Here is a 25,170-nt window from a genome sequence, read left to right as displayed (position 1 = left end):
ATAAAAGTGTGCGATCAGTCGCTGCACCTCCATAAGGCCACATTGGCAACAACACATCTGTGTTGAAATCGGCAGAAGAAAACCTAGTAAATGCTTTATCACTTCTTCCTAATTTCAGTTGAAAGTTGCACATGCACAGTACCGGTCGGGCAATGATAACCGTTAATACAAACATTGAAAAAGACAATTTGTATCAATGCAAGTAAAAATTAATGTTGCCAAGTAAATATCTAACCAATATGCTTAACCAGGCAAATACAAATACAAAGATTTTAACCCTAACCAGAGGCACTCTTGCACAAGAAAAGCCTTAGACATGTGACATTCACAGCCAAGCATTTTGCATTCCCTTGTATATTCATCACACCCCTGGTGGGTGAATGACTTTAGTCTTTAAGATAAGGTTTAAGTGTATTATATGCCAACGGCTTGAGGTATGCATGTAGTGATACGTATGTTATGTTATAGTGTCTTTGGTCATGTGAGTTGTCACAATAGAGTGGGGATTTGCAGCACGGCACCTCCAGAGCTGACAAACGCACCCACCCACCCACCCACACACCCACACCCACACACACACACACACACACACACACACACACACACACACACACACACACACACACACACACACACACACACACACACACACACACACACACACACACACACACACACACACACACACACACACACACACACACACACACCCTCTGTGTAACACTGCCTCTCTCTCTCTCTCTCTCTCTTTCCCTGAGATCCCCAGGCACAAGGCATTATGGGAATCACTCTGGCATGGCTCTCGCTCTTCACAGCTTTAATCTTTAAGTTGTTTCCATAGAAACGACTTTGTTCACTCAGTTGATAACTGCTTGATGGTTTTTAAAGCTATAGAAAAGTGTCCTCGCCCAACATAAACCTCCTCCTCCATAGCCCAACAACAGAGCAACGTATGTGTCACTGTAGCCTCATTGATCCATTTATTATAGGAACTGAAGCGTCAGTATTGATGATGCCAGGCACGCATTAACAACATCATTGGAGGGAGAATTATTTAGTGATTTCTACAAATTATATAATTGTGTAACCACAGTAATAAAATGGTGGTTTTGCAGTTAAGGTGGTATATTTTAGGGAAAGAAAACTTGTAAAATGAAAGTCACAGCTCAAGTGCTATAGGAGACAAGCCGGGGACATTTGGTAGGTGATGTGTTTAATGAACATGCTGCATAGCTTCAGTTGTTTCAGTAGCAGAAGACCGCCTCCTGTCGTCAGATACAGTGTCGGTGTTTCCTAAATTGCCTCAGAAGCCTTTTATATCCCTTCCCATTCCTACCACACACACACACACACACACACACACACACACACACACACACACACACACACACACACACACACACACACACACACACACACACACACTAGGACCAGCGGTAGGAGTCTTCCTCAACACACGCACAGCAGGAGATCGCCATCTCCCAGCATATGTGCCGGTTTCCATGGAGACACGCAGTTAAAAATAACATGGGCGATGGCTTGTCTCGTGCGATTCCACCAACATGGCTGAAGTATTAACTAAACACACGCACACACACACACACACACACACACACACACACACACACACACACACACACACACACACACACACACACACACACACACACACACACACAAGCCCAGAATAATGCTGGCTGAAGTCTGTTTGACAGGCACACGCACACGCACACACAGAACAATATGAAATCACACACACTTTTCTGTCGTCATGTTGGCATGATGGTGACGTGTCTTCCCGCCCTCTCACTGCTGGTCTATGCAGAGATGATATCAGATGTTAAGTTGTGAGTTGAAAACAAGACGCCTCTTGTGAACTAAACCTGAATATACCACCTTACGTTGAGACATGGTGTAGTTAGTGGAGAACTACTCTTTGTTGTTTATGGGCTTTTAAGATATAACTATCAAAACCAAATACCGAAGATGTGTTATGCCGGGTTCAGAACATTTCGGTCAGTTAAAATGGTCACCATCTTGTTGTGACTTGACTTGGAGGCATGAACATCTCTATGTAGACCCCTGACCAATCAGAGCTTGGCATCATTCATTTTCTGCAAGACATTCCAACACGCCCGTCATGACACATCCGCATAGGCTTCTATTACACTACACAGGATCAAACATAACATAATAAATGTATTATGGCGATTTAAAAAGAAAACTGTGATTTAGGGTAGTGTTCTTTCATCAAACTCAAAAAAGAAGCAGAACCTAAAGACAGCAGTCCAACATTGGGAGCTGCATGTAAACCCAGAGTTGACTTATTTAACAAAACAAGTTACTGTAAACGTGTGACCTGAAGAAGTTTAGTGGTCAGGGTTATTCACAACAAATCCATGTGAACTAACTTATGCAAGCAAACAAATTTACAGCGTTTCACTTATCGGGCATATTAGTCGATCCGAACCCAAAGACCCCTCTGGTACAGGTCTCTGTTTGTCGCTTTGCGTGTGTTTTTGTATTTAAACCTAAAATCATTCTAATTTGTTAGCATGTTTCCAAATCAACATGCTAACAAAATAATTATTTTCGACCAAATAGAATGGCACGTTACATACAGTCTATGTTGTACATATACCCCCCAGATTACTGCCTCTTTAGGAACAATGCTGCAATATTGATGAGGATTGGGGAAATACAGAAGAGGGCCTTTTTATCATGATTATTTTTAAATAATTTTTTAATAATAATTAATTTCAGTTTTTTTTCAGTGTAGTTGGCTTTAAAAATGTGCTGGTACACAACATGAAAATTATATTGATTCTCTCAACTTTCAAAAATATAGCAAATAAGCTACTAGATTTGGATTTACTCTCTGTTTTAAGAGATTCTGAAAGTTTCAGGAAAAAAATGCACTCACTTTTTGTCCTGATCCATTTATATAAAAACCTGTCTGAAAATGAGCTGATCAGATTTTTGCCAACGATTTGTTGGCTTGTGTAACCATTAGCCAATACTCAAACAAGGTAGCTCCTTTAACATATAGAAACTGTGAAAACACATGGCAGCACTCATGTCAACCGTGCAATTCCATGATGTTATTCTCACTCCACACATTGCCATTCATACAGCTTTGTTTCTGAATCAGATTATTATGTACCACTAGAGGGCAGCACAGGAACACAGTCAGTGGAGTCTGTTCAAATTCATTAAACAGCGAGCCAGGAAATAATCCTTTGAACATTTAACCTGCTTATGTTGATATTTTCTCTGGCTCTTTGGGCTCTCTGTGACATGGCGGGTGCTATAAATAAGACTTTTGGATTTATTGTCAGACACTGTAACTCACCTCTGCTACAGGTACAAAAAGGCGTCAAACCCTTATAGAAGTGTGCACACACGCTTGTTATAGCATGAATGTGGTGCAGGTCAGAGAGGCAGAACATGGATTGAGGAGGGTGGCAGAACAATAGTGCAGGTGTGCAGCTGGGGAAAGAGGGATGGGAGAAGGGAATGGGGGTAGTATGATTTATTAATTTAGTGTGAAAGGAGGACACAGACATACATAGAGAGAGAAACCGAGGGTGAGGGACCGCAGGAATAGCTGTTGTATAAAGAGCTAACACATCATGGAGATTCTTACAGAAAAACAAGTCTGTAAAGTGTTTTTTAAGTGACATAAAAGATGATACTGATTAAGTGATTTGGCCTAAACTCCCAAGACAGGACTAACCACTATCCAAGAGGTTAGGTCCAGCTCATATGTGGTTGAAAGGTCTGTGATCCGGCCCTGATGCCTCATAGATCACTCAATACTCTGACTGACAAACAACCCAAGGGACAACAAGCTATTAAAGGCCTCCCAGCAGTCCTGTTGAGAGAAACTGCTGCAAATAACTGAGGCCAGCCACGAGGATTGTCCGTGCATTTAATATTCATGACGGCGTTCTGCTCTTTTTGTGCTGATGTTGACCACTGCGGTGAATCGCGTACAGACACGTGGTGTACTGCATGCATGTGTGTGTGCTGATATATTTGGTGTGTCTGTGTCGTCCCCGGCGGGAGGCTGAAAGCTCCTCGAGCAGACTGCCAGCTCCGCCAGCTCTACTCCAAAATCAGTGAACTGCCAGAGCTCCAGATTACAGCAGATTACCGGGCAGGGTGCTCGTACACTCTCTCTGTTTGTGTGTGCGTGCGTGCGTGTGTGTGCGTGTGTCATTTTATATTGTAACCACATGAGAACATTGACTACTCATTAACAGTGTACACAAAGACCACGTTTCCTTGATGAGACACTGAATGATAATGAGAATATTTAGAATGCAACTTTTCAAAGTATCCCCTGAAATGTCAATGTCAGTGTTCATTACATTTTTTACCTTGACATAATTGTATGTGTGGCAACACATCAAGTCAGCTGTTCTCTCTCACACACACATACTTTCTAAAATCACTACTCTTTGGTGGCAGCAATGGAAGGAGTGAACACGTGATACATATTCCCAGCATGGATTAATACATTAATACTTTGTGGCTGCAGGCCCCCCTCCTTCCACATATAACTGCATCACAAAAAGATTACGGTCAGGGACAGGGGACAGGCCATGCCCAGGCAGGATCCTACCATCTGACACCAGGGGACGGGGGTGACTCATAAGAGACAGGACAGAAAAGTGTTTTGAGTTTGTGATGAAGTGGCGCATCATTTGTAGTGAGTGCAATGGATCTTTCAGCGAGGTCATTGTGTCCACATGACTCACAGACGAAGGAGAAATATGTGTTTTCAGTGACGTGTTGGGTAAGCTGAAGGGAGGAGAGAGCAGGGACAGCAGGTGGGTGGGCGAGGAGGTGGTGGGGGAGGGTCTGTGTCTGCCGATGTTGCTTGTCTGGATGTCGGGTTTGCACAGGAATGTTTCAGAAAAAGTCTGCAGGTGTGAATATTGAGAGACAGATGACAAGCAGTCTGCAGGAGAGAGGAAGGAGCGACAGAGAAAGACAAATAAGGGGAGAAGAAGAGGAGAGAGTAGACAGCTGCTGACCATGGCTCTGGCTTGTCTGGGTCTAGGCTGCGTCCCTGTGCGATCCAAAGGTACTGTGTGCAGCATCAGTTTGTTCCTTAGAACCTGTGTAGTTCCTGTCATCACCGTTATTCAGTAAAAATGACTTTTAAGGAATGTGCCTGTAGTGTCCTGATGTTACGCTGTGGCATCATTGTCACAAACAGGAGAATCGCTCTGTCTGTTATATGGTGCTAAACTTAATCACAACCATCAATGCATTTTCAATAAGATATTTGAAGTCATTATTATTTATAAAGGTATTTTATGTTCTAACTACAACATTGTTCTGGGCATGAGGTGGTAAAAGTAAGATTTAATGAAGTGTTCCAATCCCTAGGTGTTGTAGATATCAACTATATCATTCTGAATATTAGAATATTTTATCAAGTCATCTGGAACACATTCATTTAGAAGGAATGAAAATGTAATGTTTCATTTATTGCTTGAATATTACATTTTACAGTGTAAACATTTAGAGTGACAATCATTAGTAAACCAGTTGCATAATGTATATAGACAGTAACTTAATCTGCAACCATTTCTAATCAGTTATTACATCATTTTAGTTGTCTTTTTTGTACCAAGAAATGGCAATAATTTACTGGCTACAGTCCTACAGAGAATACTTCCTGGTTATCTTCTAATATCTCAATAGTCCTCTAATAGTAAACTGAATCTGAAATGTAAACTGTAGGAAGCTGTGAGGGGCCTTCATCACTATTGTTTGCCATTTTATTGATCAAGGATGGGAGAAAATAATCTGTAGCTTGTAGTTTCAATGAAGAGTTAACAAGGTGATACAGAACAGACAATGTGGTGGAGTTGGGAAACTGCATGTTAAAAGCAAGATTTTAAGCTTTGATGTTATGTATTGTTTATGTATTGATCCTATCTATTTATCTATTTTCAACAGTTGCATTTGACGTTATGCTCTGCCAGCAGAGAGTAAAACACTATTATTCCTGGAAATTGAAAGCAATGTTCCTGCAAAAGTTGCAACAGCTTGAACATGGCTGACTCTTATAGCTGATATCAATATAAAACATGAAAATACTGTTGTTGATGAGGTGCTGCGTTGTGTGACTGCTGAGGCGTTGAGTTTTCCTCTGCAGAACTGGCCAGCTAGTGTTCCTTATATAACAGCTGTCTACTATGACAAGATTCTGCAGCTACTGCCACAGGGAGTGTGCTGCCTGACCCAGATACACCCTAATACATTCTCCACTAATGACTTACATTCACTCACATCTGGACCAGAGAGGGATACAATCATCATATAGCTGCACCAGAAAGAGAAAGAGCAATTTTAAAGCAGGAACATGTGGATAATTAGCGTTATCTTTTTCAAATTTCATGGATGACTATGTCTGGTTGGGATGTCTTTTATAGTTTGTTGGCTACAGCTGGAGCTTTTTACCACCTTTATGTGGTCTGCAGTAAACATCATACCATTATTGTATTTATTTGTTTATAGTTCTTGTTCTCAACCACCTTCTTTGTCTTCTTTCCTAAAAGTGGGTGGATCTAGGCAACCGTAAAAGCTCATATCAGCCAAGGCTTCCAGATAAAACGTATTCACTACTCATGTAATAAAAATTAGACCCATTAGCCAGATGAGTCTGAAATGGTGCCATACAAAAATAAACTTTTACATTAAAGCCAATAACTCACCCACTGTAAATCACACACTTAAAAAAATCTTAAAGTGTTAAAACTGATGAGATGGCTTTCCTGGCACGCGCCTCATAAGGGCTTTCTTATTTTTCAGCAGACTAAATCTTTGTTCGTTTATGTGAATCCCCATTGTTGCAAATAAGAGGCTTGGTTTTTAAATGCTGTAATATTTTTCCAGTACATTCCCTTTGCCTGTTTATATTCAGGTTGTTCAACATAAACACCCGTGCACTTTCATCAACCAAGTTTCAGCAGCACAGAAAGGATCATGTTTAGTGTATATCAATGAATCCATCCTTCTATTGATTATTACATCTGCCGATCTATCCAAGTGAACTGTGAGCAGAGAAGCCTAAATATCTTTTACATAACTCTTTAAGGTCATCCCTATGCACTGCCACTCCCATTGGATGTGCTAAAACACCTCAAACTGAAACCGAGGGACATCCTTAACAGGTGCCCAAACCACATGCAAACCCCCTTTCTGCACAAGGCAGTCCTTGGACATAAAGGTCCTTGGAGTAGGTGTTTTCTAGACAATTGGTTTGATTGCAAGCGCATTTGGCCTTGTTCTGGCCCAGGAGAAATGTATACCTGTAGTCTTGCAGGGCTAAAGGAAGAGTGAAAAGGTAGCCTCTACAGGAGCTAGACATGAAAATAACTATTTTTCAAACGGTGTACAATTTTAGACAGTCTCTCATGGAGGACACTCAAAGTTTCCTGGTCAGCCTGTCCTCCTACAAAAAACGAACATATAGGCCGATTGTTCATGCCCTTATTACGGCCCAGAGACACGTTTTAAAGTGCATGTTGTTTCTTACACCACTAGAGGTGCTCTAGTGGTGTAAGAAACAACATGCTCCCGGCCCGTTCATTGCAAACGCTCCGGAGGGACGTTATTCACAAATAACCCTCTCTGGAAAATCCTAAATTGTGGAATAGTTTGGCCATTAAAATGCTTTTTGATTCGATTTCTGGCGAGAAGTGTATATTGTACTCTTAGAATCCACGTCCAGTCGATGTGTAGGATCTATAGTTTGATAGATATACGAAGATGATTTGAGGTCTCGCCAGGATAACGTGTTTGTGGGGCAGCTTCCATGTAAAGTTAGCGTCAACCCTCACGGGGTGAAAACAGTTTTTCCGGTCTCGAAGTTTTCATAATAAAACCGGACATATTCCCCTCACTGTCAAATGTTTACACAGTGATATCTGCAGTACTCATCCACTAAAACACATCAGTTTATCCTTGTTAATTACACAATATTGATTGGTTTAAATTGTGTACAATGCTTTGGGGTTTTTAACCTTCGATTCAGAGAAACAAATAGTTTTTTCGGAGTTTAGACACTACAGTTTCCGAAGACACTACACTACCCAGAATCCCCAGCTATCGTTTGGGACTACAACATCCGCCTTGCTTTACAAACCCCGTGATTAGTCATCAAGCCCTGTGATTGGATGTTGGAGTGGCAGTGCGACAAGGTTACGCTGAGCATCAAACAGCTCTATGAAATGGAATGGAACCACGGCAGACTTTCCAAAACTGGAATTGGACGGGTCCAGCCCCCGGGTCCAAATGGGCCTGAAAAATCGGCCCATTTGGTCGTATGAGTTGGAGGACTTGTTGGTCCTGGTTGTCAACATGATAACTGTCTGAAATAATGTGTATACAAGGAGAAAGAGCTATGGAGATGTTCAAACTTTTTAAAAGTTATAGAAATGTTCGATCACCTCCCAACAACCAATTTGAACGTAAGACGGCTGGGTAGAGGGGTTTGGATTACTTTTTCCCTACCAACAAACAAATTGGTTGAAGCACCATCGCCTGTAGAGCACCACTTCAACCCTTTAATCTGGATAAGAATTCAAAGGGGGGCACACTTACATATTGAAGATATTTTCTTGGTATATAATGAAATCCTTTATTTTCCATATGTATCCCCCTTTTTCATACCATCTCTCAGCTCATAACTGTTCAGCATTACTGTTGCTGTCCGTCTTTTATTCTGCATTTCTACCGGCAAATATGTATCACAACATGTAGTTTGACAGTCTTTAGACATCGTTCTGTTTTATTAAGGACAGAGGGAGAACTATCCTTCCTAGTGTAACTATGTGAAGCCAAACACTAATTTTACTTTATTCAGCACACTGTAAATTGCATTCAAATTACAAATTACAGAACTATATGTTTGCATTACATCTGTTTAATCCTTGAACTACAGTTTTTAGAGTCCATGGCCCCAGTGAATCGCTGCATTGGTCTCTTTTCTTTATTGCCCTGCATTTTTGTATTACATAGTGTTTTCTCCCTTTTTTCACTGTACCTCCTCTCCTCCCCTCTCTTGCTACTGTTGGCATGCAAGTCCTGATGATGACGCTGTAAGTTGCTGACACTGCACCTGCAGATTTCAGTATAAGGGTAGGCAGAGATGGAGGCAAACAGTCAGGAAGCAGAGAGATGATGAGTAAAAGAGCAAGTCAGACAAAGTGTTAGATGAGTGTGTACATGTGTCTGCTTCTGGACGCTAGCAATGGGTAACTCTCAGAATAAGTGTAATTACAACCAAATGCTGAAGAGGAGGAAGAGGTGCAGGACAGCAAGAGTGATTCGAGAAAATGCAGGTAGGGAGATGAAACTCTAAAAGATGCTGAATACAAACATTTCGTTACAAGCCACTAATCATTTACTCTGGTATATACTTAGTAATGCTGGTGGGTGCTCTGAGATATCATAAATAATTTGAATCCAGCACAACGTTCATGTTTTCTGAGTCTTTTTAGGGCTATGTGAGTCGCCACCAGAGGGAAGGTTGGTGAGGCTGTGAGACTGTGAGACTGATCACCGATACATCCCGTATTAAAGTTGTTGCTGGAGCCTGGCAATACACTTTAAACCTACATGTCATTGAAACTTTGCTGATTTTTTGTTATTTTGTTAGCTGTGCAGGTATTCTACAATATTGTGACAGTACAGGAATGTGTAACAGCTACATATTTCGTTGCAAATTGCTACTTAACATGCATGCTTAAGCTTATTTTTGCAGATTATCTGAGAGTTTATCATACATTGTTCTTCTGAAAGAGGAAGGGTTCTCTGTGCTCACAGAACATTTGAATTTGAGTCATCTCTCCATACAAGCCATTTGTGGTGCAGTGGGAACCTAAACAAGTGTGATGTGGGAAGATGAGACACATTCACTGAGAAAGGACTTCAGTGTAGTTTCTGAATGACGTTTGCATCTTTATTATATTCTAGATTTTGCTATGTGGGAAGAGGAGTAGAGGGGATTTCAAGATTTCTTTAACCAAATTGATGCGAAAGAACAATTCAATGCATAAGACCATTTAAAGAAGGATATTTCTTTATATTTGTTTAGGGGTTCTTTAAGTAATACATATTTTCATGTTTTGAAGACATACAGAATATAGGAGCCAAAACCGCTGCATTTTAGCACTACAACTTGATGATGGTTAGGAGACTCTCCATAGCAACAGCATAAGAGAAAGAAAGAAAAGAGTATAAAAGATGAAGAGAAGGAAGGGATGGTGATAAGACAAATCAGGCTAACAAGTGGGCTGGCTGACAGTAAAGCAACAGCAACCCATTCACTAATCTGAGTGTGTCACATGATGTGACAAACATCAAATATGTTAGCACCTTGTAGAGTAATAGTATACTTCAATACGCCTCTATATTCTACTTTTTTAACAGTAAGTACAACTCAAACCCATTAATTGAGAAATGTTTTTTTGGAGAATATGCAGATATGTTAGTTTAATGTTCTTTAATGCAGTATTGTTAGTATTTTACGACAGTGTGACGTGGAAAACAAGACAGTATCCTCATCTGTATGCGACAGTCTTCTGGGCAGAATGCTGTGTAATTGTTTATCTAGTGTGAATAAGCTGGCTTTCTGTGTTACTTTAACCTTGTGGTTTAAAATCGTCCGGGTGCTGCTGATGTGAGCTCACTGATTTAATTGCGGGGAAAGACGAGCCTTGATGAGCTATGAAAGGTTGCTTGGCTACTGATGTACAGTGTGGCTTCAAGGGCACAATTGCATTTTTAATTCTGAGTTAAAAGAGAGGAGATAGATTTGCTAATAAGAGCGAAAGGGGCTTCAAGAGCAGATAAGAGAAATTAATAATCACAGACAGTCCTCTCTCTCGCTCTCTCTCTCTCACCTCACTGTGAATCCACTGTTTTAATCTTTTGATATGAAAGTTAGTGAGTCTCAGGTGTACATAATGCATGATAGTAGTATTTGCTTTGTTTTCTGATAAAAAGAAAAAGGGTAGTGACATAAAAATGGAGGATTGTGAGAAATGTTCAGTGGTGTCCTGAATGCAGCGTTGCAGTGGTGAGGGGTGTTTAGCTGCCACCTGCTGGCGTGGATCGGCAATTTTCTTATGTTTGTCTATACATTTGTTGACTTGCTTTGGTGTAAGGCCACTGCCTGCATGGTGGTATATTGTAAAGCCTGGCTTGGATCTCATCTTGTTGTAGTTTCTCATTCTGTGGCATCTCTGGGATGCTGGTGGGTTGGAATACAAATGTCCTATTCAGGAACCATGACTTAAAAAATCAATAACATATCTGCAATGATTTATCACTAATATAAGAACATTGTATGAGTCGAAATGTATTTTAATTTAAGGCATACAAATATTTCAATGGTTCATTTGATCATTTTGTTTGAAAATATCCACTATAAGCGCAATATCAACTCAGGGCCTCCAGACGTATCATGCCTCATTGTACAAACTCGATGCCTGGGCAAGTTGAGGACTCCTAGAAAAACATAGTTGAAGACCTGAAGGTATTTTTTGCCAGCCAAAACTGTGATGCTACTATCGTTTTGACCTTGCGCATCTTTGAGTGTATCAACGTGGCAAAATGTGTTCTAAGACAGAGGACATTTTCATATGTTTCTTTGTCTTTCTGTGGACAGATTTAAACGCTGTAATGTCAAACCACAATAAAATGCAGTCACAAAACTTTACAGGTGTGTAATTAATATCAAAATCAAGGCAGAGTTCAAAAGTAGGTCTGGTCCGAGCAAGAACGCAAAAAGCATAGGAAAAGACCGAGGATTCAGCTCAGGCCCACAGCTCATTTTTGGCTCCTGGGCCTTATAATTGGTCAAATGGCAATGGTTCTGTAAGATGTGTTCTTACATTCCCTTGAATGAATACAATCACAAAATGTAAAAACCTGTACCAATCTGTTTTTTTTCTCTCCTTAGCGGTGTCGAACTTGGATATAGAGAGCAAGCTGTCGCTTCACTTTCAGGCTCCATGGCACCAGCACCACAATGTGTTTCATCCTTGTAGCCGACCACCATGTTTGGAGGAGCTGCACAGAAGCGCTCAGTTCAGTCTCAGGGCGCTGCACCGAGGTGAGACTTTGGCTGCAGTACAGTAGCTTGTGTCCAAATGTAATGTAATGTAATGTTTGGGTTTCACAGACGAAGAACAACAGCCCCACCGCTCCACGAGTCGGGAGAGAAACAGGGTGACGATCTCTATCTCAGTGGCACCCCCTATGCCCACATTTCCCTCGCCACACAGCATTCGCCGGCAACAGAGGAGTCGCCTGGCACGAGCGGTAAGGTTTACGCATATCACACAATCATATAATATCAACCAATCAGGGATCTGGATTATCCAGAAATGATTTCTATTTAAATGGAAAATGTATAACGTGATTAATTTCTTATGAAGCAGTTCACACTTGTAGGACAGTACATTCTTAATGTGTACAAAACAAGCCTCATCACTGTAAAGTGAACAGTATACCTTGTATGTTCAGTGAGCTACAGGATAGTGAGGAACATGAATAATAAAGCTTTTGCATTTTTCTTGTTCACATTTGATTCTTATTAAATATATGTTGCAACTAACTGACACCGTATCTCATTCTGATGTCGCCATACAGCAAGAGAGAGCAGAGAAGGAGCGAGAGTTAGACTATCAACCCAGGAAGGTAAACCAGAAATGTGTTTGTTCATGTCTGTAGATGTCTATATAGAAGCCTGCTGTAATATGTGTGTTATATGCACCTGTGTGTACAGTCTCTGTTATGTGTGTGGGGTTTAATGTAAAATCCTACTACATAACTACATTAGATTCCTGTCTAAAAAAAAGGTTATGTTCAGAACTTCTTTATCGCATTGAATGTACCTGTATTTATTTCTGAATCCCTTGAAGGAGAGGACCGTGAGAGAAACAGAGATCCAGACCATACAGAGAAAAGTAAGAACATTCTCTCACACATATTCAGAAGAATTAACAACTGTGTTTCATTTAATTACTAAACTACTAGTTTTACCTACACCATCAGCTATAATTGCATGTGTGTATGTCCTTCTGCTGCCACAGGAGAGGCCAGGCAGAGAAGCAGATGTTCAGACGATCCAAAGAAAGGTAAGAAAGATGTTTAAGGGTAAACTATCATTCTTCCACTGAATAGTAACTCTTTAGAAAAATAAAAATGGAAACCACTGGAGAAATAATGTAGATTCTCTTACACTGCATCCTTTACCTTTTGAGTTTCCTGAAGTCTTAGATTTATTGTTATTTTTTGGATTACTAAAGTCAAGTAATCTGTTCTTTTGTTTTTATTTTGTCTTTTTTATTTTGTTTCTGTTAATAGTTTGCATGCTTTTACTCACTTCACCCTATTGAAGGTTGCATCTTCATTCCATGGAATAGAAAGGTATCAAGCATTTTATGTTTTGTATCCCTTTACCACATGTTGCATTAACCTCTTGATAGCTTGTCCCTTGCACCCTGCATCCTATTAGTATGTCCCACTAAGTACATGATGTATTAAAACGGCAGCACTATATCAGCACCTACCACGTATAAAAGGTTGCTGCCATCAATCTGTTCCTTCCAGGCTACCTCGACAGGAGAAGGTGAATGTGGTGAGGTCCTAGGAGGCCACAGAGCAAAGGCCTCAGCCCCCAATGCACCCTCGACCAAGGATAAACAGACAAACTGGTCCAAGGAAAATCTCCCGCCAACAGATCAGATGTCGGCAACTGATTCTCACTCCATCTCCTCCTGCATTATCCCCATTAATGTAACTGGTAAGACAAAAAAGAAAATAGGAAAATTAAGAAAGAGCAAGGTTGACCCTAGTAAGGATCAATCTGGTAATTTGTTATTGAGACAAAAGTGCAAACAATTGACTAAGTACGGCTACTGTTCCCAAATCAGGAATCAAACCCAGACTGCCTGCATGAAAACCAGGAATCTAATTGATAATATTAAACTGAAGCTTTTGATATGGCTTATGGCTTCTTTGTTGTTATTGCAGGAGTTGGGTTTGACAGGGAAGCAAGTGCTCGTTGCTCTCTAGTCCATTCCCAGTCGGTTCTTCAGAGGAGAAGGAAGCTGAGGAGGAGGAAGACTATCACAGGAATACCCAAAAGAGTACAACAGGACATGGGTATGTTATAGAGCACACCTGGAAAATTTAGAGTTACAGTATATACTGTATTGGTCTTAATATTGTAGCTTTGGCAAATCGCTATTGGTTTCATTAATATTTTTCCAATTGAATTGCTGAGATCTGGAAATGAGGTGACCTTGCTAATACAGCCATGAGTTCATGAGGGCAAGTTTAATGAGCAGCAACAATCACATGCTAACAAAAATACCAGGCAGTCTATTTTTGTATGCAAACTGTACAAGCTACTTGTGAGCTACTTCCTTGTTCAGCTTTGTCCTTTTTACTTGTAATTTTGCAAGCATGCTGTTTCATAATGCAATGGACAATTGTCATGTACATTTTAGATGCTTTCATCTTTGTTTTTGCATCCAAATAATATTGTTTAAAGAACATTGTTTAGCTGTGGATGTGTTCACAATCTGATCATGATCATGCAAGGTCCCAATTCTCAGCAAAAAAGCTTGTGTGTAAAATGTTACCATTTTCTGTAGGATTAACATTTACCATGGTTTATTGGTTTGATTTCAGACTCAGATGAATCACCTGTAGCAAGAGAGCGCACAGTTATTGTCCACTCCAACTCGCACCACCTCTCTCTCTGTGAGGAGGACCTTTTAATCAGTGGTCATCTCCATCACACTCGTGACTCTGGCTGCCAGACAGATGATTTCCTTATAGCATGTAAGTAGTTGGTCCTCTACGTGTTCTATGGACTAGGGCGAGAAGTTTGTTTCAGTAATTCCACCTACAAATTAAATTATAAAATATTTGACTGCAAATGATCACAAACAATTCAAGCCACAACCTTTTTCCTGCATGATACGAAATGAAAACTTTCCTGGTATTCCTTTTCCAGGACTTCTCTTGTTTCAGCTCCTACAGTCTCTAGGTAGTATCAGTACAGTTTCATACTGAACTGCAGCCTTTGGCCTTTATTTTTAAACGTATCAATGGCAATTATTTCCCAGTGTTGGTTGGCTACAACACAGCTTCCACATTTATATTTATAACCTATACGCGGTATGTTCATGATTACATTTTTTATGAAAGCTTGTTGTAGCTTATTTATTTTGCATTCGGAGTGCACCAGATTTATGCATTTAACTTTAAAATGTAGGGTGAACATTCCTGTCTTTTGTCATGTCCCTTTTTTGCAATGTCAGTTTTTTATATATATATATATATATATATATATATTGTGTAGCCCTACATAAAACTGGAATTCAAAACTATTAATACATGTTAACTTGGTAAAATGCCGACATCCAAGACAATAATATTTCCAAGAAATAATAATCCCTCATCTGTCTTGCCATCCTTAGGTACAGCTGCTCCCTCCAGGAGGCGCATCAGAGCCCAACGTGGCCATCAGGGAATCCCTGCCTCTCTTTCCCATTCAACAGGCAACATTTCTTCCCTGGGTGACCAGTCAGATTCCACATACACCAGTGCTGCAGGCCACGGTGGACGCTTGCGATCTCGTAGCCTTCCTCGAGAGGGTGGACGTCTGATGGACAGTGATGATGACGATGATGATGACAATTATGATGATGACGACGAAGATGAGGACTTGTCACCATACGAAGCAGATGACTTTCTTCCTTCGGGCCCTAGTCCAAGAATGAAGATGATGATGATGAAGGATGAAGAAGAGAGCACAGATGACCAGGCAGCTCCTGAGCCACTGCAACTTGGAAGCCTAAAAAGGTTGCAGCGGTCTGGGGACAGAGACAGGGGGGGTGGAGGAGGGGGTAGCCCAGAGCACGGCTGGATGGAGAGGGGCCGTTCTCGCTTGCCCCGCAAGGCTGATATGGGCAGCTGCGAGATCTCATCAAGTTCAGATACTTTCAGTAGCCCTATTCACTCAATGTCTACAACAGGAGTGCTAGGCAGCCATGTGGACCACAAGGAGGACCACCAATCATCGAGCGGGAACTGGAGTGGTTCCAGTTCCACCTGCCCCTCTCAGACATCTGAAACCATTCCCCCGCCTTCTTCTCCACCACTGACAGGCTCATCCCACTGCGACTCAGAGCTGTCACTCAACACTGTGCCCAATGCCATTGATGAGGGTTTCTCCCTGGATCCCTCCTACCACTCAGACCTCAGACCCCAGGGCCAGGGCCACAGGTCCAGTTCATTCACATCCTCAGCCACAGACCAGATGGACGATGCAGGTGTCAGTACAGCCAGTGAGGGGGAGTGGACATACCCTCAAGATCAAGACCAGACTGATCCGGACCAAGACCCTGACCAAACCCAAAATCTGAGCCATGGGTTAGCCCAGGAGTACAGCTCCAAACAAGGTCTACAAGACCAACCCTGTTTTGGTGGCACCACAACTAGCAACAATGAAAAAGGTTCTGGCTCTGATTACCCATCTGATACAGAGAATTTCTACTCCTCCTCTGTGCATTTTGGGTGTAATCAGAGTTACAGAGGATACATGTACAACTATGCAGACCCAGGGCCAGATTGTGGTCAATCCAAAACTGTGGCAGCATCACTGTCCCATCGAGTTTACCCCCATCCCTCAGCAGACTTCAAAGCAGGAACAATGACCCTTGGGAGGACCTGTCGTCCACTGAGGAAACCAAAAGTCAAACCTCCACCACCCAAACGGACAACCTCGTTGAAGGATACATTTAGTGGTGTGGATGTTGGAACGGACACACAGGCAGATCAGGATCAACCAAAGGTGATTAGTGAAGAGCTTACCTTGTCTTCCACAGAGATGAAGCTGGAACTTGAGCTAGAGATTGGAGGTGCTCCAGAACCATTACAAACATCCTGTCTAGTGGCAGAGCCTCTGGGAACTTGGGGAAGGGGACTGGGTGAAACTGTGGAGATAGTAGAGCCAATGTCCTTCAGCTCTGCAGATACACATTCATTTAAGAATGAAGGTGCTGTGCAATCTGACTATGCAGACCTGTGGCTTCACAACAATGAGCTGAAGTCTAACAATGGTGAGTACGCATCCATGTCTAACTCAAGCACAGCCACAGGTACTACTGTCATGGATTGTATGAAGTCACCAGACAGCTCTTCCTCCTCTACAGAAACTCAAACCCAGACCCTTGCCCAGGCTTCAGATACCAGGGCAATAAGTCCACCTCTCCCACCTGGGTCACCTGAGAAGCTGGCTGGCCTTGCCTCCCCATCAAGTGGCTATTCCAGCCAATCAGAGACCCCAACGTCAACATTGCCCTCATCTTCGGCAGCGTTCTTCCCAGGACCACTGTCGCCCTCAACTGGCAAGAGAAAGCCCAAAGTGCCCGAGAGAAAGTCCTCTCTCTCTTCCCTGCAGCACTTCCCCAGAGATGGATCTTCCATTTCCTCTGGCTATAAGAGAGATCCAGACTTCCCACCTCCACCCTCTCAACTTGATCTCAATGTTCTCCATGGTGGTTATGTCAGACATACACTATCCCACCGAACACACCACATGCACACGCTCCATCACAGCAAACATAGAGTGGCAAATGTGTTATCCACTGGAACACAGTTGTTGGCCCCTGAGGCATCAAATGCCAACCCACCACCAAGTTCGAATTATGCTCCAACAATTCCACGCTCTAATTTATTGGTGATAACTCCATCTGCACTTCGTTCAGTACAGCTCCATTCTATAAGCCAATCAACAGAAAAGTCTGCGAATACAGATCAGGAATCATCAAGTGGAGCCGAGACAGCTACAAGACCCAAATGTCCTCCTAGTGTTTCTACCCTGGCTCCCCCACCTATTAACACAAGGCCCCTTCCTCCTCGCAGACCACCTCCAAGACCCCCAGCTCATGAGCACATCTCCTCCCCTGAACACTTGCAACCACCTCTTCCTGGTCGCCACCCTGATGGGCCTCCATCCTATGAGAGCCTGCTACTCAGACAGGACCGCTATGGACCTGGAACCTTCTGGGCTATGACGGCCTTCAGAACCCGGATGGACCCAGCATCAGAACATCCCGAGGACAGCTCACCTTTGCATAGGCCTGTGCCACGTGCTCCCCACCCTTCGCCAGTGGATCTACACACACATATCCACTCACACACAGAGTTCAGAGGGCTCACACACGCAGCTCATGGACATCCAGAGTTTAGGGTGTTGGGCGAGCGCTCATTTTCCCAGGATGATGATGATGATGATGAAGACGATGAGGAGGAAGAGGAAGAGCAGGTCAAAGAGCCACTGAGGGCTGCATGTACCAGAGGAGGCATGCGATCGGTCCACCTTCCACCCCCAGCATATGAATTTGCCGGGCTTTCCCACTCAGACTCAGGGCCCTGGGCCAGTCCAGTCAAAGTGCCTGGTACCTCAATGGAGACATCGCATCCTTACCTAATCAGCGATGCAAGAAGAGGAAGATTTGAAGAGCAGGAAGAAGACGAGGAATTGACATCAGGTGCTACCAGAAGTGCCCATCAGCTGCAGCCACAAGAGAGCAAAGATGACTCCACCACTCCTGACACTGAGGATTACTTCAGTAAAGGTGAGCTAAATGTGTGTGTCAGAATTAGCATTGTAGTGCAAAGATAACAGAAAATGCAATAACATGCCACTGTTTATTTACGTTGCCAACAGCTGCTACAATAACTGGTTAATTGCGGAGTAGCCTGTAATAATGAACAGAGAGGGAATAAAGGATGATTATTTCCCCTATTGTATACATAATGATCAGACAACCAGATGACATGTGATAGGGATATTGTATTCTGCAGATTCCACACCAAGTGATAATTCGCTCTCCCCTCTGATGGATGACACCAAAGTCGACGATGACATTATTCTCACATCACCCAACAAGACCCGTACAACTGAGGACCTGTTTGCCATGATACACAGGTGCTAAAAACATGTTGCATTGCTGTCATCTTATTCAAAAACTCTGTCTACATTGTCTATGTACTGCATGAACTATATATTTGTCATGTTATTTTGTCGAACCCTGTTCATTCACTGCCTAAATCTTAATAGGAGTGTCCTGTGATTTCCTCATACAGATCCAAGAGAAAGGTCCTGGGCCGTAAAGATTCAGGAGACCTAAACGCGAAGTCTCGTCTCTGCCCTGCAGCACCAGTAATGCCTGCCTCCACTGTCATTATCCCACCAGCCCCTCCTCTCAACTTGCCAGCCACCTTAGCCTCTGCTGCCGGGGCCCAACGAGCCCCTGTGCCAATCTATCGCAGCGCCAAGAAATCCAGCACTTCAAACGAAGAGTTTAAACTCCTGTTGTTAAAGAAAGGTAGCAGGTCTGATTCAAGCTATCGCATGTCAGCCACAGAGATTCTAAAAAGCCCTATCACACCTAAAATGCCAGGAGACCCGCTCCAGGAAGGGTTTATTAGACAGGCTGAAGAGCTACCCTGTACACTCCAAGAGCCCCACCTTTCTGGCCTGGACCCAATCCAGATACCAGGACTTTTTCCCAGAGCCAACTCTGAGAGTTTCACCCACAAAACCTTGCCTATGTCAGCTGTATCTCGACAGGGACGTTCTCGGATCCCCCCTGTAGCCAACAGCAGTCGCTACAGTACACGCAGCCGCCTCTACACGGCCCCCATGCAAGCCATTTCTGAAGGGGAGACAGAAAACTCAGACGGGAGCCCCCATGATGACAGATCATCCTAAAAAGCCCTGATCACAGATGTCCTTTATTCTTAGCTGTGTCGTACATTTAAAATGGCCCGTTCTACTTTTCTAATCTTGGATAGATGTATGATCACGGCGAAAATTGTAATACTTCCGACACACAAAACTTGACTGTTGCTTAATTGAATCCCGTTTTGGATCTACTATTCTATTTAAGGGTGTCAGACAGAGTGTTGTGAGAAACTGAATCATAAAGGGATGATTATGAAAACTTTGAGGTTATACCTAAATACTGTATTGTCAAAAGAATAGCTCCCTTATAGTTAAAGGAGCCAGACATAAGACCTATTTTGATTGAACTGTCTTTTTTAAAACATACATTTAAAAAACAGTCCCAAATGTTTGGTAAATAATGATAAGAAAAGAAATGTTGCGTACGGACAACGTGCGTGTGCATGAACGAGCACATGCAGCGTCCACTGATATTTCTACTTCTTGTGTTTTGAATGGCGTGGGTGTGTGTATGTGTGTCTCTGAGGAACTGCTTTCTTACTAAAAGGAAAAATTCTTATAAAATGTAATATTCTTTTCAAGCATTGGCCAGACTTCCCAGAGACCATCCTCAATATTCCTGCCAACAAGCAAGGGTTGTTTCCTTGTGGAAGTTACTAACAACACAGCACCAACTTATCTACTATATTTCCATCTGAAGACCTGGCATAGAGAGTATATCACACAGAGCCAATCATATATTTCTTCACATTAATTATATCCAAAAAGATTACATGATGCATGTATTTTTGTAAAACTGCGCCTCAGAACATGATGATGAAGTTCCACCATGTTGCATGACCCTATATGGAAACATCCCCTGGATCCTGGTTTCTGTCAACATTTGTTGTGGTTCCTTTGTATTATAAGAATTATAATCTTTCACTGTGAAAGGTTTAAAATACATTTGTATTACATTGCCAGTTATCTTAATTGAGTTGTCATTGATTTGAGTGTCAATAAGAAGGAGCAAGGGCTTGTGCCTAGAAGGGGCCCATGTGTCAAAGATACAGGCTAATTTTGGACAATCGCACAGTGGCCTTTCTATACTAGAGGTGGTTGTAAGCAGGACATTTACACGTCCCCTGCACATATACATGGACTTGTGCCATGTTCCACCACAAATCAATCAAATAACTTAAACCCAACCTTGAAATCTAGTATGTTTAGACTGATTAAAGGTTTCCACCTGCTGGCCAGTCTTGCTGTGCAGACCTGAAGTGGAAAGGGTGCATTTCAAAGCAGTTTTAAAGATACCATTGAGTGCAGACGGTGAAAATGCTTTAGAAGGTCCTCAATCGGTTTGACTAGAGGTTAAATTGGAAAGCTTTCCAAGAACCAACCTCACTTTTGCACTTCATGATTCTTCAAGAATATTCCTTGAACAAATTAAATATATCTTATAATTAAATTGCATATGTATATTTGTACTGAATATAAAAAGTAATATCTATATAAAACAACAAGCTGAAATGTTTAGGGAAACAACCTGAGTGTAGCATAGAAGAACAGGTTTCACTGACAACATCTCCCATGAATACTAACAATGTACACTGTTCTCCTCTCCTTGTTGCCTCTCTTTTGTTTGCACTGACCCAGTAGCATTAGACAGGTGAAAGCTCAACCCAGTGGCTGGTGTACACCATTTTGTCTTATCCTCATATCACAAAATCTGAAAGAGAGGAGACAAGAGGAGGAAAGGACTACATATCACCAATAGTAAAGCAATGCATCCATTGCATTGTTCCATCCAACACTTGGGTTAAAGTATTAAATCACTCTCATCCTTCAAATAAATGTTAAACTAAAAGTGTCCGGTATGTTACAGAAGCAAACTATCATCACTGTAAACTTTGAACTCTCACCTGCTTATCACATTAAACACAACACATGAACAGCTTACATTGAAAGACAATACTTGAGTAGGAACCATTCACTGTATTCTGTGAATACCTCAGCAAGCATATTACTGTTTTATTGTAAATGCTACAGATAGATAGATAGATGATAGATAGATAGACAACAAAACCACAACTGTTTTTTACTCAGAGAATTTGAATTGCAGAACTGACACTGTGTAAGATAGAGAGGGTAAAAAGCTGTGAAATGATTATTCAAATTTTACATTCATCATACCCGTATTGCTGAAGCGCACTTGTTCCTGTTCATTGTTTTATTTGTTGTGTTTTCTATCGCATGCAATAAGCAAAGAAAAAAAAGAAGAAGAAAAGAAAAGGACACCACTACCATATCATTATTTTTATCTGAGGGATGTCTCCATACCACGAGAAAAGATTTTGTATTTTCTGTTCAAATGTTCAAGTTCAATAGTGTGTTCTATAGATGTACAAACTGTCTGGCTAATTCTGTTCTGTATAGTCGTGATCACAAACAGGGGTTTATCTTGTACTGTATATCTACTCACTGGACAATCATACGTATAAGAGACTGTAAAGAAAATGATATAGAATCTGTCGGGATGGAGAATTTAAACACTTTTGGTGCTGGGTCCTAGTCTTGCTGGAGCTGTGCAGTTGGGAGTGAGACAAATATTTTCCAAGGGAAAACTGCTGATCCAGTTTTAAATTGCATATCTTGAAAAAATGCTTTGGATAAAAAAAATGTACAAATAAAAAATATAGCAATGGAAAAGCAAAATATCTATTATGAGATCCAAAAACAAGTCTGATCTAATCAGAAAGTCATTATTGTTTTAGTTTTGACTCATAGCTGAATTGTTTGATACAACATAACATTATTACTGAATAATTAAAATAAACAAATCAGTTGTGTTTATCCAGTACTCAATGAAAAACGCAATGTGTGCTATTTAAAATTTGTAAACGAAAAAACTCAAACGAATTTTACAATTTGTTTATGTGATTTTTCCGTACTGTACCAGGTACTGTTTATATAGAGATATTTTAAGACAGTTTCCATAATATTAAAAGCAGTGGATAGAAGATTGACTGACACTATTTCAATAGAAAGACAAACTGTGAGGTTGCCATGCAGACTCTCGTTAACACAACCTAACCGTCTCAAACCTCAGTCCTCAATAGTAGAAAACAAAACCAAGAATCTTTAATGGATTCTTGGTTTCAACTTGTTTTCAAATGCCTGCACGCAACTTTGCCCTACAGACAAGTTTGACAGAAACCACTGGACCATTATTTTCAAAGGTATACAGTATGGAATAACACTAAACAGACTCTAAAATATGTGACAGAGAACTGAAAATAACACAGATGTTGAAGACACAGTGTAACTATCTATTTAAAAGAGGCTCCATGTTTAAAACTAGCAAGGACTTAACAGATTTGAATCACTTTTGTATTTTTGTATAAACCTGTAAATACGTTTTTAAAGAAAAAAAATGTTTCAAATTCTTTCTTTTGTAAAATAAATCAATAAAACAATAAAAAGAACAACGGTTTTTTTCAAAGTTTACATGATTATTTCCAAGCCTTTGTATATTTTGGAGCTGTGCAACACCTTTAGTCTTGTATTTATTAATTTGTTTGGGTGGCGGGGTTACAACATTGTGAACATGCCATTATTATATATCTAATTCATTTTAACAGCTCATCAGGCTGCTTAGTAACTGTGCATAGAAACAAGCCAATAAATAAATGTGATTGCGTTGAAACAGAAGGCCTTTTGTGTCACACTTCATTTCCTCCCTATCAGAACAAGGTGCACTGGATGACAGTGTTTCAATGGTGTCTAGTTTCAGTCTCAACTACAGTATTTCCCCTTCAACTGGAGCTAATATTCAGAAAGCTGCCCACAAAGGATCCATTATTTGACAAAATCCAAATAAGATTCATTTTAGAAGAATCTAAAGATACCCTCAACAGAAAAACACTGCTCAAATTGCATGAGAGAAACAAAGTGATGAAAAAAAGCAGACCTCAAGTTTTGAAATAAAAAACTGTATTGACAAGGAAAACTACTCATTGGGAATATTCAATAAACGTAGTCTTAGTCTAAACTGAGCGAAACATCGCTAAACTTCAGATGCCAATTTATGTTTCAAGTTTTCAAGGCTTTTATTGTCATGTGTGCATAGCTACAGTGTAGCTATGACAATGAAAATATTAGGTCACAGGCTCCTCCAACAGTGCAACACAATAAAACAGATAAAATAGTACAAGTAAATAATATAAAATATAGTATAATAGAAACAGAATATAATAGAAACTGTGCAGAATAGTCGATATACAGTGATTGGAATAGTGATATATTAATGGCACTCCAAGACAACTAGGCACACATCATAAATAGATACATCAACTTTACATTTGTATGCAGACAATACCGTGATGTATTGTGCAGGTCCGCTTGAGGCCAGGAAAAGGCTAGTCTCTGTGACCTTTTTACCTGTGCTGGACTATGGGGATCTGGTCTATATGAATGCACCTGCCCATTACTTGATCAAGTTAGATGCTGCGTATCACAGTGCGCTGAGATTTGTTACAAACTGTAAAGTACTTACTCATCACTGTACCCTGTATGCCAGGGCAGGTTTGCCTTCACTAACTGTACGGAGGCTCAGTCATTGGTACATGTTTATCTATAAAGCCATGTTGGGTAAACTACCAACTTATATATGCTCTTTGATCTCACAGAGAGTCGAAAGTAGCCTGACATCCCAGGATGTGTTTTTATTACATGTGCCAAGTGCTAGGACTGTTTTAGGTACAAAAGCTTTTATGTGCGCTGCTCCTCTAGCTTGGAACACTATGCAACATTTTTTTAAACTGAGCATTTTGGTTCCCCTGCATCATTTTAAAGCTTGGATAGATGAAATGTTATTTGATACCTGTCATTGTGAATAGGTTGTAATTTGTACCCCTGTAATTATGTTGTATGATGTCCTTTTTGTTTTCTGTTATTTGTATGTGTAACCAATGTGCTGCAGGTCTCCCTTGAAAAAGAGATCGTTGATCTCAATGGGATTTTACCTGGTTAAATAAAGGCTACAAACAAACAAACATCACTAATATCAAATGACGACATTACATAATTTAGCTTGAATCGTTTCTGGTAAAATTAATATCAAGAATTAAGCCTTAACATTAAGGTGAAATGTCACAACTAAATGTAGAATAGGCCTTTAATAGTCTGCATTGGTATAAATGATATTCCCAATCCCATGTAATGTACCTTCCCCAATTTTTCCCTAGTTATTTGATGGACATGTGACTGACTGACTTGAAGCTTTAGCTGACCAGAAACCGGACGATTGTTTATGTTTAGGGGTTGTGTGTACATTAGACTTAACTCTGGTAGGATCCTTAAACTTGGGGATGAAGTAATCAGTTTTG

The 25,170-nt window shown here is 41.0% G+C and overlaps 1 protein-coding gene across 2 annotated transcripts in view; it reads left to right on the top strand.

The window, feature by feature from the left end:
• The window catches only part of nhsb (Nance-Horan syndrome b (congenital cataracts and dental anomalies)), a 45,552-nt gene extending 22,097 nt beyond the window's left edge, over positions 1 to 23,455 (top strand). Inside the window, exons 2-12 of one of the 2 annotated variants that reach the window (XM_034103214.2) lie at positions 11,990 to 12,142; positions 12,212 to 12,351; positions 12,682 to 12,729; positions 12,954 to 12,998; positions 13,125 to 13,169; positions 13,645 to 13,837; positions 14,068 to 14,199; positions 14,731 to 14,883; positions 15,525 to 18,689; positions 18,919 to 19,042; positions 19,201 to 23,455. In XM_034103214.2, coding sequence (XP_033959105.1) covers positions 11,990 to 12,142; positions 12,212 to 12,351; positions 12,682 to 12,729; positions 12,954 to 12,998; positions 13,125 to 13,169; positions 13,645 to 13,837; positions 14,068 to 14,199; positions 14,731 to 14,883; positions 15,525 to 18,689; positions 18,919 to 19,042; positions 19,201 to 19,828 — 4,826 coding nt within the window. In that variant the 3' untranslated portion in view covers positions 19,829 to 23,455. Of the gene's footprint in view, positions 1 to 11,989; positions 12,143 to 12,211; positions 12,352 to 12,681; positions 12,730 to 12,953; positions 12,999 to 13,124; positions 13,170 to 13,644; positions 13,838 to 14,067; positions 14,200 to 14,730; positions 14,884 to 15,524; positions 18,690 to 18,900; positions 19,043 to 19,200 lie in introns of both variants that reach the window. The other variant, XM_034103208.2, reaches the window with a different exon arrangement.
• Positions 23,456 to 25,170: the final 1,715 nt, after the last annotated feature.

This window comes from Pseudochaenichthys georgianus, chromosome 3 (genome assembly GCF_902827115.2).
Source record: "Pseudochaenichthys georgianus chromosome 3, fPseGeo1.2, whole genome shotgun sequence".
Classification (NCBI taxonomy): domain Eukaryota; kingdom Metazoa; phylum Chordata; class Actinopteri; order Perciformes; family Channichthyidae; genus Pseudochaenichthys; species Pseudochaenichthys georgianus.
Note: the sequence above shows the minus strand (reverse complement) of the source record. Positions and strands in the feature narration are given on the sequence as shown.